Source organism: Gossypium hirsutum, chromosome D10 (assembly GCF_007990345.1).
Source record: "Gossypium hirsutum isolate 1008001.06 chromosome D10, Gossypium_hirsutum_v2.1, whole genome shotgun sequence".
Classification (NCBI taxonomy): domain Eukaryota; kingdom Viridiplantae; phylum Streptophyta; class Magnoliopsida; order Malvales; family Malvaceae; genus Gossypium; species Gossypium hirsutum.
In genome coordinates this window covers 1,804,041-1,822,932 of record NC_053446.1, presented here as the reverse complement: position 1 = coordinate 1,822,932, position 18,892 = coordinate 1,804,041, and the positions used below count along the sequence as shown (strand labels likewise).

Here is an 18,892-nt window from a genome sequence, read left to right as displayed (position 1 = left end):
TAATTAAAAACCGAAATAATAAAAAATCATAATGGCTCAAACTAAAAAAAATCTTAGTTATTAGAATCCAAAACCATCCGAATAATTAAAAATTTTAAAACTTTTGTTTGTTAAATTTTTTTTTTAAATACTTTGGCGAAGACAAAAGTTCTGAGTCCTTAAATACATAAATTCTAGTTTTGTCATGTGTAATTGGGATATGTAAATCTTTAACCTTATCTTATATTTGAGTTTACAATGTAATTATTCGGATATGTATACTCTCTCTATTTATAACCGCAAAACTTCAAAAAAAAAAAAATTTAAAACCCAACATTAACAGACATTACCGACACACAAATGGAAGAAAGAGGAAACATCATGGAAAATAAAATCTCAAAACGATAAGGTGGTCCATGTAATTAAGTTGGAAAGAAACCGTTATGACAGTTTAAATTATGGACGGTGGATGAGGAAATGCGTAGATAAAGTCAAAACAAAAGTCGTGTAAAGACAGTTTTTGAAACTGAACTGTACGTAGAATGTTTGGTTAATGGAAACTAAAAGTCTGATGATGACGACGTTATTACAGTCAAAAGAAGAATATAAAAAAGACAGTGAAATGGGAATGCAAGAAAATTATATGAAAGCAGTTTGTGTACGTATACAGTTCAACTTCCATAACGGATATGGTGCCGTCCTTTTGTTGTGTGAATGACAGATTTTGTTTCTTCATTGGAACAGTTGGGAAAATGTTATCGTCTTTTTTTCCTAACGTAGTTCTTACTTGGTCTCGAAGTTTCTTTTTAAGTACATACAGTGGTGGATTTTTTTATTTTTATTTATTTTGAGGGGTATAATTAAAATTTTCAAAATTTATTGAGAAATTTTTTAAAAACTTGGAGGTTTTTAAATTATTTTTTAGAAATTTTAAGGGAATTAATAAGATTTAACAAAAAAATTTGAAAGGTTAAATTAAAAATTTTGGGACTAAGGCTCTTGACTGCATTCGTAAACATATATTATATATGGGAATATAATATAAAAATTCACTTCTGTATGTATAGGAAAAAAATATGATGATTAGATTTTTTTTGAAGAGATGGGATGATTAAATTGTTAAAGTATTTTATATTAGTAATTAATCTCGTAAAGCATGAGCTTTGTTATCTGCAAACGTTACCACCATTTTTAAAGATAAAATAAAATAATTATAATTAAGAGAATATTAAAAAAATATAAAAATTAGCAAATTAAGAATATATATATATATATAAAGTTATGAATTTCACTAGATTTTAACTTTTTTGGGGTTTTTGATATTTATAATATGTATATAATATAAAGTAAATCATAAGTTTAAAATTGGAACCAAAGAAGTGATCAAGTTAATTAAAAAAATAGGAAGCTTTAATCACCAAATTGTTGACCATGGAAGCTTTAAGGGACATATATGGCTTCATGTTTGTCGGTCAAGATTACATAAAGTCCACTTGTAGAAGGATAATTCCATTTTTACCTGAATTTTAAAATTTAAACTTGATTACAAGATTATGAATGTGAAATAATTTAAAATTTTTGAAAAGTAAAATGACCTGATGCTGCCTAAGTGACAAGTATGTTAGGGCGCATATGTTTATGGGTTGTGTTAAGGCTTGATTCTAAAAAAAATTCAAGTCCATGCTTATTTTAGGTCTGACTCACTACTCAAAAGTCTCATTTTACTATTTAAAAATTAATAAAATATTAAAGTCAACTTTTAATTGATATTTCATATATTTTTATAGTTAAATTTAAAATTTTTATTATTATTTAAATTAAATTAGAGTTACATGTGCAAAAATACTTATCCAAATCGAGCCCAAAATGAAATACCTTTTTCAATTATTATATTTGCATGGTAATATATAAACTATAATTTTCTTGCAATTAGTTAACCAAAGTACCAAAGTAATACACTTGAATGAACTTTAGCTCCTAAACTAAAAAAATATTGATTAAAAAGTGCTTCAAGTCTTTATACTGTTCATGCATTTATAATTTAATCCTATTTTTATTTCAAAAAATTTAATCTCTTTATTTTTTGAATATAAAAATACAAGTCCAACTGTTAAAATTCTTTAATTAAATTCAGATTCATTCCATTAATCTTCTGTTAAATGTCACATCAATGGATTCAACCAAAGAATTTTATCAGTGATAACATTAGTTGAACTTTGAAATCTAAAAAGTGGTGAAAATAAAATTCTGGAAATAAAAAGAAAGGGACTAAATTCTACATGTATAAAAACTACATGGACTTGAGCATATTTTAACCCCCCCCCAAAAAAAAAAACCCCCTTAATATCATAACTTATCATCCTTTCCCATTCAATCTGGTTGCTTGCTTGCATCACTAATTTGATGATCATGAAATCTGTTGGGAAAAATCTATAAATATCTACAAAAAGCCTTGATTTATGGGGAAGTAAAGAGATAAAAAGAACCAACCTTTATTATATTACAACACCACATTTATTATATGAATGTATAATAAAATTGAATGATGAAAAATCAGTTCTCAATATATATCTAAATGAGTAAAAAATAATTTGCAAAAACCTGAGGAAAATGACATACAAAAAAAATATAATTTATTTGTTTCTTTGAGAAATGAATATGTACTCTTTCCCTTCAACAATCATTCGGCCGGGCGAGTTACCGTTTTGTAAACATCCCTTGTGTTAACGATGAGAAATCGTAGTCTTTTCCCCATTGAGATGGTGTTATTTTAGGAACTGGAGGTGTTGGGAGTGGCTTACCTCCGATGCTTTTCATGTTGATGGTTGATGATGGAACTATCGGCACTCGGGTGGTGAAGCTGCAATGCGGCATATGACAAATTGGATAAAATCGAAAGCAATTATGTGTTGGTCAAGCAAGAAATGTGTTCAAACGAACTGTTTGTGTATAGTGTGTGCTTGTAAGAATACAGATAGATAGCCGATCTCACATATGAAATAGTGGATCGAAATGAAACCGGGATAAAATCATCGACCATGGAACTTTTCCTAATGAACCCACATTTCCAGTGCTAATATACTGAATTTATGAAACATGTTCAGTGTGCTATGAAACAGGTGATCAGACTTGAGTTTCTTTGTACTAGAAGGGTCAGTTTGCTTAACTAAAGCCAGTAAAATCGATCCATTACATCGAAGTTAAAAGATAAGCAACTTTTAGATGGCCGAGCTGAAATAATATGCACACGCACCTGGAAGTCGAAAAATTAATGGAATTCCCTGCAGGGTGCATCTGTTGGTTGTTTCCAATCTGGTACGAGATGACAATAACATGATAAAATATTATTAGCGATGAGGTTATAATCGGGGAAAAGAACAATGGTGGAAGCATGTTGCAAGCAAACCTGTAAATGATTCTGTTGACTAGCGACTGGCATTACCATTCCAGGGACTTGGTGGCCAACGCTTCCAGAATTTGGAGAAGGAAAGTGAAAGCCATTGGAAATGAATTGATGCGCGTTGATAGGAAAAGCTTGGGATCTACCGTTGGGCTTTGTAGCAGTGCTCGTGATAGATTGTTGTTTGGGAAGCGTAGTAAGTTGTTGATGGACGGAAAATGGAGACACTGTACTTGACTGCAAAAAGTAATTTAAAATTTAGAACTGTAAGTCTCCACTTTTGAACTTTGAATGCGGCAGTGACTTAGCACGGTGATCAATTTAACTACGATGACAGTATGTCACGAAAGCACAAGTCAATATTCTATATACACTTTCGATTTTCAACCAAGGGACACCATACCATTTCAAATATAGTATCTTGTTTAACATCACTTGCCTCCTTGGTGGACTTTGCTTCAGTAGCTGCAAAACGCTAAAGCAACATCAAATATAAAATACTATATTTAACTGCTTTCAGCAAGAAACTACATAGTGATAAGCTCGAGACAGAAAGAGACATACGTTGCAAAGAATTATCATGAGCTGAACCGAAGTCATTTTCTCCCGAGTCCCCCATAGAGAGCAAATTGAACAGTTCAGTTGCGTAATCGATTTTGGATGATGCTATTACTGGTGCAGTAGTATTAACATCTCGCTTTATGGATTCAGCCTTCGAGACTGATGGAGTATTAGTAACCTCCTGCTTTACAGGTTCAGCTGTTACGGCTAACGGTTTGGGTTTATATCGAGGCTCTTCTGGCTTTATATCGGGTTTAACCTGTAAACCAAGTAAACTTATTCATTTCTATGTCGCATATTAATAATGAAAGATCTATGAAATGTTCATGATTTTGGGTGTAAACTTTGAATTTCTTTAATGTTTCGAGTTGTTTATCGTAATCTAAGCAACAAAAGGTTTCCTATCGTCTCGGTTTTTCACTTCCCATCTAAGCAACATAATCTATGATTTGAATAAAGAAAGATATGCAAACCATACAGTTTCGGTTCATTTGCTACATATGAATTTCCTCCATTCGACAGGCAGCAAAGCAACGTTAACTGCAGCAATCATTTTTACCGTAAAAAGTGACATTCATTTACCGACAATCAGCATATAAGAGCAAATGAAGACCGTTATTACCTTTTGAGGAACATTTACGTTCATTTGAGAGAAACTTTTAGGAGTAGGAATGCCGTTATTTGCAACAGGTTGGTGAATAATTTTCTTCTCTGTAGAAACGGGATTTACATTATTCGTGTTCTTATATGCACCACTTAGAGCTTCTAGTTTGTGAGGTGATTCCTTCTTGTCATTTACGCTTGGAGATGATTTTTCCTTTCGACCCCTTGGAATCCATCTCTTTTCCACATACCTAATGAAGAAAATAATCAATAGAAGAAAATCAAGCATAAAATTTTAAGTCATTGAAGGGTAGTTCTATTTTTACGAAGTTGGTACTTTGCACGAATGAAATTCTCGATTCCAACCCTGTCATTGTTGGGAGGCAACTCCGCTTCCCAGTAATTATTCGATTTCTCGTTCCCCATGGCTGCAAAAAAAAGAGAAGAAAACACGATCATGATCACAATCAGCACCTGATTTGGGGTGGAAATCAAAGAAACGAACAGTGGAGGCTTACATTGAATAAATGAAACCTGTTCCGGAAGCCATGTATCTAAAGTGGCTGATCTCACCTGTATGAAACAAACATAATTTCCATAAACATGTTAACAAGAAAATCGAACAATAACCACAAAACACAAACCGCCATAACTGTTGTCTAGATCTATGTTGCCCAGACTCTTCATTTACGAGTATATGACCTTTAAAGACCCTCCAAATACATGAAAAAACTTAGAAAAACCCAACCGACACTAGCATCTGAGTCTGAGTAACATAAGTCCGGAGTTAGGGGAAAAGAGAAGCAAAACCTTTGATATGTGTACTCCAAGACTTCTATGAATCCCTGAACATTGCATGCAAATGAATATTCCAAGATTAACACTAGCCCACCGTGGCGCCCTGTGTAGCATATACAAACCATTATAAAATCAGATTCCACATCCTCTACAGTGACTCAAGTATCTACTTTAAAATTTTCCATCTGGTCAAAGTCATAGTAAAACATTACTAAGAGCTACATTATTACCAAATACCTACTTGCTTTTGCAGTCTGCACATTCTCGATTCTCAGGCAACTTAAGAAGGCCATCTAATATCTGCAGAAAGCGACACCAGATAGACCAAATTAACATTGAATGTACAAAAAAACCAAGTTATAACCATATTTCAGACAGAGACAATGTCACTACTATGCACATATATACATTGCTTGCATGCAAAGGAAAGAGGAGAAACTGTATGACAATTGACAAACATCTTGAACCATAGGAAGAACACTGATGAGAAATTTTCGACATGTTTATTATGTAATTCATCGTATAAATCGATCATAAGTGGCCTAAGACATTCAAAAGAGAGCTTGCTGGCAGCTAAAGGATGATGAGCTATAGCGAAGTTTTATCAGTGTGGGCCTTGGATTAAGACATACAATACAAGGGGGGTCACCAAAGATAATTGACAGCTAAAACGTAAAGAGCAGTGTACAACTTGCTGTAATTGAAAACTGGAAACCATACAAAACAATTAAAAAACTATTCTAAATTGGCCAAATTAAGCTCAGGTTTGATTCAATAAACAAATTTAAGGAAAAACCCAAATTGATAGATTCTTCAATATGGCCTTTGCTTCAAAGAGTTCATCAAACACAAAAGGATATCCAAAAAAAGTAAAGCTGCAACCATTTATTTTCATCAAACATTTCAAAATTCATACTTTACCACCAAGAAAAACACTAAAGCTTAAATGGGTAGTAAACAAAATAAAAAAAAATATCAAAGAAATGAAAATTAGCAAAGAAAGAGGGAACCTTTGTGTGTTTAGCGTTAAGTTCTTTAGAAACATTAGCCTTCTGGTTCATGATGCTTTGCAGAAAAACTCTCTTTCTCTCTTCCCTTTTGCTCCAAAGCTGTCTCTTTTATTTATTTGTTTATGCAAAAGAATATAGTAATAGTTTTTTGGTTCTAAAAATTCAAGCTTCACAGGAAATAGAGGAACCCCAAAATCAGAAAAAAAAAAGAAAGAAAGAAAAAGGAAGAGAAGGAGAATCAAAGGGGAAAATGGGAAATGTCAAAGTGGGTATCTTTCATTTGGTATTTGCTAATACGCTTTTGTGTTTTGCTCTTTTGTCATTGGTTGGTGGTGGAAGCTGGTTGGCTATGGCTGGCGTGTACACACTAAAGTGGGGGCTCCTTTATTTGCTGCCCTTTTTATTCTAAAACCGTTCTTGTGTGGGCAAATAACAAAAAAAAAGGCCGGTTTTTTTTAAAATTTACCGAAATGGGTTGGTTTTTTAATTATTTACCGGAATGGGTCATTTTCCGCGAAATCGCGTCCACGTCAGCGCGATGTCAGGGTACGCGCAGGAAATCGCGTCCACGTCAGCGCGATTTGCTGACGTGGAAGGAAATCGCTCCCTCTAGGACGCGATTTGCTGACGTGGCATGAACAGTGTGTTTTTAGCTTGGAAAACTTTGAAAGGCCATAACTTTTGGCTCGGTTGTCCGATTGAAACGAATTTTTTTTTTGATTTCGAATAAATTTTTGAGATCTACGCGCTGCCGAAGTTTTCGTCGAAAAAGATCCTTTTTTGCCCCTAAATTTTGATTTTTTCAGTTTAAAATTGAATTTTGAAACATTCAAATCGTTATTTTCCTCATTTATTTGAAGTAAACACCGGATATTTTTTTACAGAATTGTCTTATATCATCCTGTTATAGGTATAAGTCAGCTCATTCCACTTTTGAGAAGTTCCCTAAAATTTTATATTTTATTCAATTTAGTCCCTAAAACCTAAATAGTCATATTTTCAAATCTAAGCTTCGTTTTTCAATTCAAATTCAATTTCATCCTTCCATAACATTCAAATATTCTTAAATACAAAAATTTCGTGCTAATTTTGAAATAATTACACTTTAGTCCCTATACTCGTAACTAACAAATTATACTTTACAAATTAGTCCCTATTCATCTCTAAGAAGTTTTCCAGCACGTAGATCTCGAAAAGTTATTCGAAATCAAAAAAAATTTTTTCTCAATCGGACAACCGAGCAAAAAGTTATGGCCTTTCAAAGTTTTCCAAGCTAAAAACACACTGTTCATGCCACGTCAGCAAATTGCGCTGACGTGGACGCGATTTCGCGGAAAATGGTCCATTCCAGTAAATAATTAAAAAACTAGCCCATTTCCGTAAATTTTGAAAAAAAACGGCATTTTTTGGTTATTTGCCCTTCTTGTGTGCGTAAGGTCAAATAAAATAATAAGGTAAAATATAAAAGTTTTATATATTTAAACGTAAAAGTTAAATTACATCTAAAGTCACTAAACTATTAATAAATTTATGATTTGGTTACTCAATTTTAAAAAGTTATAAAATGGTCACTAAACTATTCGAAAGTTTCCATTTAAGTCATTGAACTATTTAAAAGTTTTTATTTAAGTCATTGAGCTGTTAAATTTTTTTTAAAAAGCCTAGCTAGTGAGCTCCAAGAAATACTTTGAAGGTTGGTACAATGAATCAGTATCTATCGATGAGTAGAAAACATACTTTAGATCCAAGTTAATTTGACGGTAAGTGTTGAAGATCAAAGGAGAAAATTATTTGGATTTTAGTTCGTAGATTTGTGATCTTCAAAGCTATTCTATGAAAAAGTTGAACTGTAGAAGAGAAGGGGAAATAAAACTTTTGATTAGTGCAGGTGGTGCGAACAAATGATAACATGCAACAATGATTTTAATGGCCCAATGACTTAAATGAAATTTTTAAAATGATTTAGTGATTATTTTGTAATTTTTTAAAATTAAATGATAAAACGTAAACTTACTAATAATTTAGTGACTTTTAGTGTAATTTACCTCTTAATTTATTAGGATTTTATTTCACTAAGTATTAATGAAACTTAATCATGTTATTATTTAGGTTTAATTCTGGATTTAGTCTTTCTACTATATTAAAAGTTGAAATTTCATCCCTCTACACTAATTTTAGTCACATTACTTTTATAATGTTATTAGTAGATTCAAATTGATAACGACGTTAGTTGCTGCCTTCAAATTAATGACATTAATTTTTCATTTTCCTATTATCTATTTGCACAATCAAAACCACGCATATTCAACGATAATAAATTTACACGTAAGCCAAATGTTTAAAGCTATTGTAAAAACCATTCCACGTCACAACTTTAACAATAATTATTATCAATTTGGACCTAGTAACATTATAAAAATAGAAAAATCAAATTAAATAAAATAAAAATCGAAGAATTAAATTTCAAATCCTCATTAAATCTATTTAATATATTGAAAATAGAGAGTAGAAGCATTTCTAAGCTTATCTTCTAATACAATCCATGAATAAACATACATACATAGATATGGTTATTGGGGCATCCCAAATATCATTCATTTTTCTTTATCTTAGCTTCACTTTCTCCACTATATCGTGCAGCACTGTATGCACGGCGCTGTACTACAGTGAAAACAACCATCTCTATGCAAACTAATGTGTTTTGAAGAGCTTCTTCAATGTGCTCTACGTCTAACCAGTGATGATGCGATTTAATGAAGCCCATTGCTACGAGTATGTCCAGCACCACTCCCTGCATGTCGCCATTGATGAAAAATCAGAGTAATAATCATAATTCAACAACAAATCATTGACACAGCAAGGGCAAGTTAAGCACACGATGGTGGTTTCGGACTCACTCGAATATAGGTACATGTTTGACAGGGACGAAGCAAAGAATTCGGTGTCAAAATAAATTTTAAAAGTTTAGGAGATAAAAGGTAAAAAAAATCATTTGCAAAGGGTTTGAATTTTAATACTTTATAAATGAGAGGGACTAAGTTTGATATGATTACACTTAATCAAGGGGGCTAAAGCACTTGCTTACCCCTAACTATGCCCCTAGTGTTTGTTATAGATAGATTTTCAAAGTTTTTATGTTTTGTCATGTGCGGAGAATTGTATCTTATACCAATATTTGAATATTTATCAAACATTCGAACATGAGTTTAAACTTTAAAGAAAACATACCTATCAATTGGGTTGATCGAGTTGGTTTTGAGTTCGGGTCAGTCTAGATTAGGTTTATTAGAGTTTTAAAAATTTCAAGTCATTTTGGTTATGGTCAATTTGAATTCAAGTTATTTAAGGTTTGGTTCAATTTTGATTTCGGATCATTTTAAGTTTGGATTGCTTTAGGGTTCATGTTATTTGGGTTTGAGGCTGGGGTTGTTCCGGTTGGATAATTATGAGTTCAGATCATTTAGGATTATAATTATTTTAAGTTCAGGTCATTTTGGATTATTTGTGAAAGTCATTTTCAGTTCAAGTTGTTTTAGGTTTGAATCATTTCGAATTTAGGTCCATTTGAGTTCAAGCTAAACAAATTCGAATTATTAAGCTTTTATGGTCTAATTGGATTTGAGTTTAGATTAATCCAAGTCAATTTTTGAGTTCGAGTAAAGAAAAAAAAAACACTAAAAATTTGTAAAGGATAGAAGAAAGAGAACAAAGTATTTTTACCTGCCAAAAGCAAAAGAAAACAATCCCTTTGATGCACAAGAACTTTGCAAGTGGCTTGTGAGGTGCCAACTCCTTTGCAAAAACATGGTAAAACACCACCAAAGAGTACAATGCTAATGAAACAGATACATTGAGGATGATTGTCAATGTCCAGCTCAACCATGAAGGATAAACCCTAAGGGTCTGCAATGTTATCATCAATATCGAACACACTGGCCGGATTACGACGAATTGCCATGTCCAGTACTTCAAAAGCTTCAGTGCTCGATGGTTTAGCTTAACTGTGCGAGGCTATTGTTTCGAGCAACCACGATGGGTAAGAGATTTAATCAATAATGTAATTTGTTGTAAGCAAGACCATATCACTTCAACGGGGTTAATTCCACCCCACGTTTTCAAATTATGACTCATAAAAGTACTAGTATTCTATAATTATGTCTTTCCGTCGGTTTAATCATTAGATTGGATGTTCAATGGGAAAATGACTCTCCAGTCTCTCTCAATTTTGAAATTGAGCAAATTAGTCCCTCTAAAAGAATTGGAGTAATTTAACCCTTGTCAATTTTGAAAACGAGCAACTAAGAACAATTAATCACCATATCAATGTCTTCTATCAATTGTACATAATTTTAATTGGTATAATAACAAATTTAACCTTCAATGTTTATATATTTTGTCATTTTGGCCTTAATTCTAAAAAAAATTAACAAATTAAATTTGTAAAATTTAGATCAAATTAACAGAATGTATAAACTTTGAGGGCTAAATTTGTTATTATACCAATCAAAATCATGTACAATTGATGGAAAACATTAACGTCCTGCTTAATTGTTCTTAGTTGCTCATTTTCGAAACTAAGAGAATTCTTTTTACCATGTTAAATGCTAGCTTAACTCTAACATAGACCATATTTATATTAAGTAGATCAAAATGTAAAAACTCGTGTACCTACTACACAAACAACTTAAATAAGACCTTTTAAAAAAAACACTACCTCTCTAAAATTTTATTGATCGTTGTTTGTTTCATTAACACGTCAGGTTTAAGTATACATGTAAAAAATACATGCAAAAAGTACATGTGTTTATAATTTGACCACGTCATATCCGAATGTTAGATTTGATTAATAGAATAGTGATATTTGGGGATGATTGATGCAATTAACCCTATTTTAAAAATTTACATACCTGAAAAAGGGTCATTGGAAATGAATGGTGAATCTCTCTTCCTTTGATTTCATCAGGCACAGTATTTTTGCTAATTGATATGTTCAAGTAGCTATACATCAAAGACAAGAACTTTGCAATCACCTAACACCACATGTCACAAAAAAACAACCATTAAAATTCACATATTTTTAATTTCAAGTTAAAATCTTGTAAACGGAAAAAACAGTATAAAAAAGAGTCTAACTCAACTTGGCTTGGCTCTGATTTGACTCAAATACTAAAAGATGCAAGGATTAAGCAAAAAGGGCACTCACCAAAGCCTCGTAACACTCCTTGATTGACTCCAACAATGTGAAGAACTCTTTGCTACCACGAACATCTAATAACCCTACAAAGGAAACAACAGCATAAATAGGAGCCATAAGTATAATAATCACTATAGCTTTTTGTTCCTTTGGGTTTTTCCAGTGAAACAGATGTTGTGCTAGAAGCTGGAATGTGAAATGCAGTGTCAGCAACACACAAAACCCAGATCCTATTCGAGTGATTTGCCCACGATTTAAATGGCTCAAATCCATGGTTTTTCAGCTAAAAAAGGAAAAACCCAAACCAAGAATCTGCAAAAACAAGAAGAAATTGAAATGAAAATCAATGAAAGGGTAAGAATAAATATAGTGTGAATAATAGTACAACAATAAATGGACAAATGAACACGGTGTCGACTTTGATTTTTCAAAGTGGGGGCTTGGGGGTTGATTATCAATAGTGTGGGTGAATTTGATTTGATATTGTGGATGAACATAATTATGGGTCTTTTTCAGAAAATTAAATGTGATGGATAAGAGGAGATTTTTGAGTTTTATGAAACTCCCATAATATTGGCAGATTCTCGCCATACACGTATTTACTGGTGGCAACATTCTGGACTTTACTGAATTTTTTTTTTGGGTAATAATAACATGGAGGTTTTTTTTATTAAAAATGGGATTAGATTTTATTTCATCTATTTAAAAATAATAAATTAATTTCTATATATTAGATTAAAGATCATTACTTAACAATAGAATGAATAATATTTTAAACGGTAGAAAAGATAGAATACAATTTAACTTGAGTTTTCATGATATTTTTATCTTCATTCTAAAATGAAATTTTATTAATCATTCAAATCCCAACAAGAGTAAAAGTCTTGGCAATCACATTTGACTCCAAATCATTTTCATTTGCAAACGGTGTCTCACAATTTGTTAATCAACTCGTATAAACGATAAAATAGAAAAGTAGAGAAGATCGAATATAAATATTTTACATGAAAAATTCTTTCGAAGAGAAGAAAAATCACGGGCAAAAGATGTTTCAACTTTTCACTAAATGAATAAACAAACAAGAGTACAAAATGGAAAAAAATAAACCTAAATGTACTAAACATATAAATTCAAACCCCAAAAACAAAACCCTAACTCGAGAACAAAATTCTCTTCATAGTTATTACAAAAATCTTACAAAAAACTCATATGCGACTACATTTTGTTGCTCTAGAAAAACACCCTAGCTGATTGGCACGTCAAAGCAGAGTTCCAATCATACTTCAAAGTCCAATTGAAAAAAACAGTCCTTTTTAATATCTAAAACGTGACTGCCAAATAGGAGAACATGTTATAACGTGCCAGCTCTCCTCGTCACAAGGGCCGATGTCGCATTTGCCTGGAGTTTACATCGTGTTGTCCCGATGAACCCTACCTTCTCATCACGAAGCCGGGCCTGTTTTGACCCTTTTTCAGCTGTTCGTTGATTGTATGAGTCTCGAACCTTACCATAAATACGTAATTCAAAATTGTTTTCTTTAGCACTTACAAGGTCTTTAGTCAGCAGAATTTACAAAGTACACTCCAAGAATGTAGGATGGTGAATATGAAGATGACAAAAAATCTTTGACAACTTATGATATTCAAAGAGAACAATTTCGATTTTGTGTCTCGTGACACGCACGACAACAGTGTGATACAAAAAAACGCACAAACAGGGCGGCATAAAAAAAATAGAAAGCAAGTCCCTCAAATACACCATTGCTGGACTTCAAAGTTTCAAGCATTGTAAGTCTCGTTTGGTACGTTACAAGCACTTTGTTTAGAACTCTCCTATTGTTTTTTCTTATGCAGACAAATGAAAAAATACAAACACTTCACATCTAGCAAACATTTGATCCCATCTCTTCTTAATTCTGTATTTTGTTTATATTTAGTAACCCATATTTTTCATCACCATTGTCTTGCAAAGTTCCCCATTTGTTTCCTTAATCAAAATTTTGCTGAAATACTGAATCATGGATATGAAAACACCATTGTCGTTGGCTTTAGTTTTCGTATCGGTTTTCGCGGTTTACTGTTTCGATCATGCACTGTCTACCACAGTCACATATGACCATAGGGCACTGGTTATTGATGGCAAGAGGAGGGTATTGCAGTCTGGTTCAATCCATTATCCTAGAAGCACCCCAGAGGTTGATTTTATACGTGCATTTGATGGCTGATGCTTGTTCTATTTGTTATGATAACATGGATTGAAGATTTCAGGTTTGGCCCGAACTTATTTGGAAATCAAAGGAAGGTGGATTGGACGTGATTGAGACTTACGTTTTCTGGAACTACCATGAACCAGTCAGAGGAGAGGTATATGCAGTAGCTTCAATGTTGTTACTTCTACTATGAGAATCTTATCTTTTTCGTAGTGAATGGAGTAGGTTTTAAAGATGGTTTATTAGGCTTTAGAGTTTTACTACGATGACCTTTCTTGTATTACAGTGTAGACTGTATTCGTATTTTGTAACACAACACAAATTCTACATACGTATCATGTCCAAAATCGTCATGAATGTAGCCTTCTAACATGAGTTTCCTTTGAACCATTAACCATGCCCTAAAAACTACCCTTGCCATAAGCATGTTGGTAAATATAATGTTTGGTTTTTTTGGGCAGTACTACTTTGAAGGTAGGTTTGACCTGGTGAAGTTTGTGAGAACAGTGCAGGAAGCTGGCCTTATGGTTCACTTGAGGATTGGTCCATATGCTTGTGCTGAATGGAATTTTGGGTCTGTAAAATCATTTTCACTAGTTATTTTGGTGTTGTCTGTCAAATCTGTAGATTGATCATTTAAATTATCTCTTGGCAGTGGATTCCCTCTTTGGTTACATTTCATTCCTGGGATTCAATTCCGAACTACGAATGATTTGTTCAAGGTATCTTTTCTTCTGTGTGTGTGCATGTCTCATGTAGACCATTACAGGGACTTAAATTAAATGGTGATGCATACTAGGCCTTTTCCACCTGATAGTTGTTATCACTACAGAAAGAAATGCTGCGTTTTCTCGCCAAAATCGTAGGCCTAATGAAGGAAGAGAAGCTTTTTGCATCACAAGGAGGGCCTATCATTCTTGCTCAGGTGATTTGCTAATATATATAATCGAATAACTCGGTTGTGGACCATTCAGTTGAATTCATGTCTCATACAGTCATGTACCAGGTTGAAAATGAATATGAGCTTGTTGAATGGGCATATGGGGTTGCAGGAGAATTGTATGTCAATTGGGCTGCAGAAGCTGCTATCAGTCTTAATACAACAGTGCCTTGGGTGATGTGTCGACAAGAAGATGCGCCTGATCCAATCGTAAGTTAAGGTTATGTATAGCACGGTACATTATCGGTGTATATCTGCTTCATGTGGTTGATGAATTTCAACATTTATCATGCTGAGACATTTGTATGATAAGTTGACAATTTACATCAACCTTTTATAATGAGAATCTGTATGCAGATAAACACATGCAATGGGTTTTATTGTGATCAGTTCACTCCGAATTCTCCATCAAAACCAAAAATGTGGACCGAGAACTACAGTGGATGGTACTGTCCCTTGCTATGCCATTGAAACCAATGGTGATTATTGAATAAAAGTGATACATCTTAAAACTTGATAGTGTAGGTTTAAATCATTCGGATATCCAATTCCTCATCGACCGGTTGAGGACCTTGCTTTTGCCGTTGCACGTTTTTTCGAAATGGGTGGAACTTTTCACAACTACTATATGGTGAGTTGTATCTAGTTCTTTTCTTCTTGTTCTGCTTTCAACCTGGCAAACACGTGAGTTATATCTATCGGTCTGTTAATAGGATGAACATGTTTTCTGTTTGCTGAGCTCTGCAGTATTTTGGTGGAACCAATTTCGGGCGAACAGCCGGAGGTCCTCTTGTGGCAACAAGCTATGATTATGATGCCCCAATAGATGAATATGGTGAGATTTCTATATATGGTTCATGTAACATTGATATTTCCTCTTCATATTCACTCATTTCCATGATCATCAAATAAATCCTATTCCATTTCAAACTACATTAGCAATACCGTTTTCAATGTCCATGCAGGTTTTATCAGGCAGCCGAAATGGGGACACCTACGCGATTTGCACTTGGCGATAAAGCACTGTGAGGAGTATTTGATCAGATCTGATCCAACTCACCAGCAGCTTGGTCACAATCTAGAGGTAAAATTTTACATGCTTCAACATGTAAGATATAAGCTCATCGTAGTATCTTTCGGCCAAAGCAGCTTTTTTGGTGCAAATTCTTCTCTGCATGTACATCATCAAAACATTTTTTTCAGGTTTTCATGCCATTTACTTGCTCATATCCATACCTTCTTTGTTTTCAACTTTTCAGGCACATATCTACTATAAGTCCTCCAATAAATGTGCAGCATTCCTTGCAAATTATGACAGCGAACTTGATGCAAATGTTACATTTAATGGAAACTTGTACTTCCTTCCGGCTTGGTCCGTAAGCATCCTTCCAGACTGTAAGAATGTCATTTTTAACACTGCAAAGGTATTTCATGATCTTTTCCTTTGTTTTCTTGCAAATTGTTATTTATAACTATTTGTTTGATTCTAACACATATCTCCTTACGGTTTCCAATCGGTATTATGCCGTTAACCTTGTTCCTGGCACTGTTTATCTTGATTGAAGGTTGTGTCTCAGAGAATTTTGGCTCATACAACAACTGCTAATAAGTTAATATTGTCAGCAACATCATGGAGCTGGTATGTGGAAAAACCAGGTGTTTGGGGCAATAACTCATTTACGGAATCGCGTTTGTTGGAGCAGATTAATACGACAAAAGACACTAGCGATTACCTATGGTACACAACAAGGTAAATCACTGTTATTTGTTGTTGTAGCAGATTAATGTTCAATAGAGTAAGCATGGTTGATGCGATAACAATGCTACATTCTAAACCAGAAAATAAGCAGAAAGGAAAATAAGCACAAATCAATAATGACATAGTACATTCATTGATTATAGAATCTGTGACCTTTGTTTTTGATAATGCTTCATTGTATTGGCAGTATAAATATCATGCCTGGTCAATCGAAAGAGGTCTTCCTGCTTATCGAAAGTCTGGGACATGCGGCACTTATTTTTGTCAACAAAAAGCTTGTTGGTAATCATTGTACTGATAGCAGTTGAAAATACTGTGTCTAGTGTCTACTGCTTTTATTCATCATGTTTGATGTTCTCATGTTCAATCCCGACATCTCTACACGCAGTCTTCAATGCCGACTTTGAAGCTGAAATTTTAAATTGTCACTAGTCTTTTCATATGATGTTCCTTTGATCTTTCTACATTTTTTACAGCTTTTGGATATGGTAATCATGATGATGCCAGCTTTTCAATCAATGAGAAAATTAGTCTTGTTGAAGGGAACAATACATTGGATATTATGAGCATGATGGTTGGTCTACAGGTATCGAAACTATGACTTGATCATTGTTCTAAATATTCAGTTCTAAACTCTCTTTCTGCTTTAATCTCTGCAACTTTCTGGAGCATTTCTAAATCATAAGGCATCTGATTAAGATGTCTTGGGTATCATGGATGGAGGTTTACCAACTTTAACTCGTTTTCTGCTTCTATATGCTTCAGAATTTTGGTCCGTGGTTCGATGTTCAAGGGGCAGGAATCTTTTCAGTGGTTCTAATTGATCCATGGAATAACAAATATGATGTTTCCGCTGAAGAATGGACCTATCAGGTTAAAATCTGCAGACCATCATGATCAAATTGTATGTTACTGTGTTAAGAAGACCTTGTACTGAAACGGTGTCAATCTCTAGTAGTTCCAAAATGCCTATATATTTTTTCGTTTTATAACCAAACACTGCGTATTTGGTTCCATCTGTAAATATATTTTCTTCCCTATGAGTTCAAGTTTTGATAAGAATGTTATAGCAACCAATGAGCAAAGGAGTTATGTTCGGTTCAGTGTTATAATGCTGTTAATCACAATTATCAGGTGGGACTTGAGGGAGAATACCTTGGACTAGATAAAGTAATTCATGCAAATAGTTCAGTGTGGATAAAGGGGAGTGTTCCACCTATCAACAAGACATTGATTTGGTACAAGGTCTGCTTCTTCCCCGCTTCAGTGTATAACTCTTTTTGTTCCATTTCACTGAAGCAGTTTTGGTTCTGTTATAAACCTTTTATTACCATCCCCTGATGTTCTGTTTAAGGTTTCTTTCCTTACTCCTCAAGGCAACGGTCCTTTGGCCTTAAATCTCACTAGTATGGGGAAAGGTCAAGCTTGGGTCAATGGACAGAGCATAGGCAGATACTGGCCAGCCTATCTATCACCATCCGAAGGTTGCACCGAGAACTGTGATTACCGAGGAGAATATGATTCCACAAAATGTCAAAAGAATTGTGGCCAACCTGCTCAAACATTGTAAGTTTTATGAATACATTCGATTCAGATCCTATATGTGAAGTTCTGGGTTTGATGTATTCATGCTGTCCAGATATCACGTCCCACGCTCTTGGGTACATCCTGGTCAGAACCTATTAGTACTTCATGAAGAGCTTGGTGGTGACCCTACAAAGATTTCAGTACTGACAAGAACCAGTCAAGAGATTTGTTCATTCGTATCGGAGGATGATCCTCAGCCAGCTGACTTCTGGATACTGAACATGGGCTTCGGGTCTAGAAGTCCCGAAGCTCGACTGACCTGTGAACAAGGTTGGCACATTACTTCAATCAACTTTGCTAGTTTTGGATCTCCACAAGGAAATTGTGGTGCATTCAGTGTAGGGACTTGTCATGCTAACATTCTACCAATGGTTCAGAAGGTAAGAAAGAACCTTTCTTTGCTCTCATATATGTTACCTTTTGGTAAAAGTATCATAGAAGCTTCTATACTAGAAATCGGTTACAATTTCCCTCCCTTTTTTAAAAAAAAAAGATAAATTAATCACTATACATTAGATTAAAGAGCAGATTGATCTTTTTCTTAAAAATTTCGTCCATTTCTACGGTTAAAACTAATCCTTTTATGTTAGCATGCTGTACACATAGCACATCACGTATTAGTGTCTGGTTATCCCATCAACTATACTAAATTTTAACAGAAAAAACCAATTTGCTCTTTAAACTAATGTACAGAGTCTAATTTGTTAGTTTTTTTAATAGAGAAAGCAAAATACAATCTGACTCTTAGTGCAGTGACCTCCATAATACTTCTATGGTACCTTTCTGTATTTGTGCATAAGCGAATCTGTAAATAGTTGAGCAAGTTTCTTTTGCATCCTTGGTTGAATTTG

General features: G+C 33.8%; 3 protein-coding genes across 4 annotated transcripts; 1 reads left to right on the top strand and 2 right to left on the bottom strand.

The window, feature by feature from the left end:
* Positions 1-2,455: 2,455 nt before the first annotated feature.
* On the bottom strand, positions 2,456-6,722 carry LOC107942070 (ADP-ribosylation factor GTPase-activating protein AGD5). Of its 2 annotated transcripts, none has more exons than XM_016875712.2 (11): positions 6,352-6,722; positions 5,583-5,641; positions 5,354-5,444; positions 5,062-5,116; positions 4,881-4,971; positions 4,563-4,794; positions 3,944-4,199; positions 3,783-3,844; positions 3,386-3,616; positions 3,233-3,291; positions 2,456-2,839 (listed from the first exon to the last, which is right to left on the bottom strand). In XM_016875712.2, exons 1-11 carry the CDS (start codon positions 6,400-6,402, stop codon positions 2,677-2,679), a joined length of 1,350 nt encoding a protein of 449 aa, XP_016731201.1. In that variant the 5' UTR covers positions 6,403-6,722; the 3' UTR covers positions 2,456-2,676. The 2 variants fall into 2 exon arrangements, with proteins under 2 accessions (XP_016731201.1, XP_040958623.1); XM_041102689.1 differs by having other exon boundaries at positions 5,572-5,641; positions 6,352-6,441.
* Positions 6,723-8,807: 2,085 nt separating this feature from the next.
* Positions 8,808-12,133, bottom strand: LOC107942072 (transmembrane protein 184 homolog DDB_G0279555). The gene is made up of 4 exons (XM_041102688.1): positions 11,555-12,133; positions 11,259-11,381; positions 10,072-10,362; positions 8,808-9,142 (listed from the first exon to the last, which is right to left on the bottom strand). Exons 1-4 carry the CDS (start codon positions 11,816-11,818, stop codon positions 8,942-8,944), a joined length of 879 nt encoding a protein of 292 aa, XP_040958622.1. The 5' UTR covers positions 11,819-12,133; the 3' UTR covers positions 8,808-8,941.
* Positions 12,134-13,522: 1,389 nt separating this feature from the next.
* LOC107942069 (beta-galactosidase 8) lies at positions 13,523-17,919 on the top strand. Its single transcript, XM_041103201.1, has 16 exons — positions 13,523-13,740; positions 13,814-13,909; positions 14,217-14,329; positions 14,411-14,477; positions 14,588-14,680; positions 14,762-14,905; positions 15,053-15,141; positions 15,221-15,326; positions 15,443-15,530; positions 15,661-15,779; positions 15,955-16,119; positions 16,261-16,445; positions 16,642-16,736; positions 16,931-17,040; positions 17,220-17,327; positions 17,589-17,919. The coding sequence occupies exons 1-16, from the start codon at positions 13,564-13,566 to the stop codon at positions 17,793-17,795; spliced, it is 1,962 nt and encodes a 653-aa protein (XP_040959135.1). The 5' UTR covers positions 13,523-13,563; the 3' UTR covers positions 17,796-17,919.
* Positions 17,920-18,892: the final 973 nt, after the last annotated feature.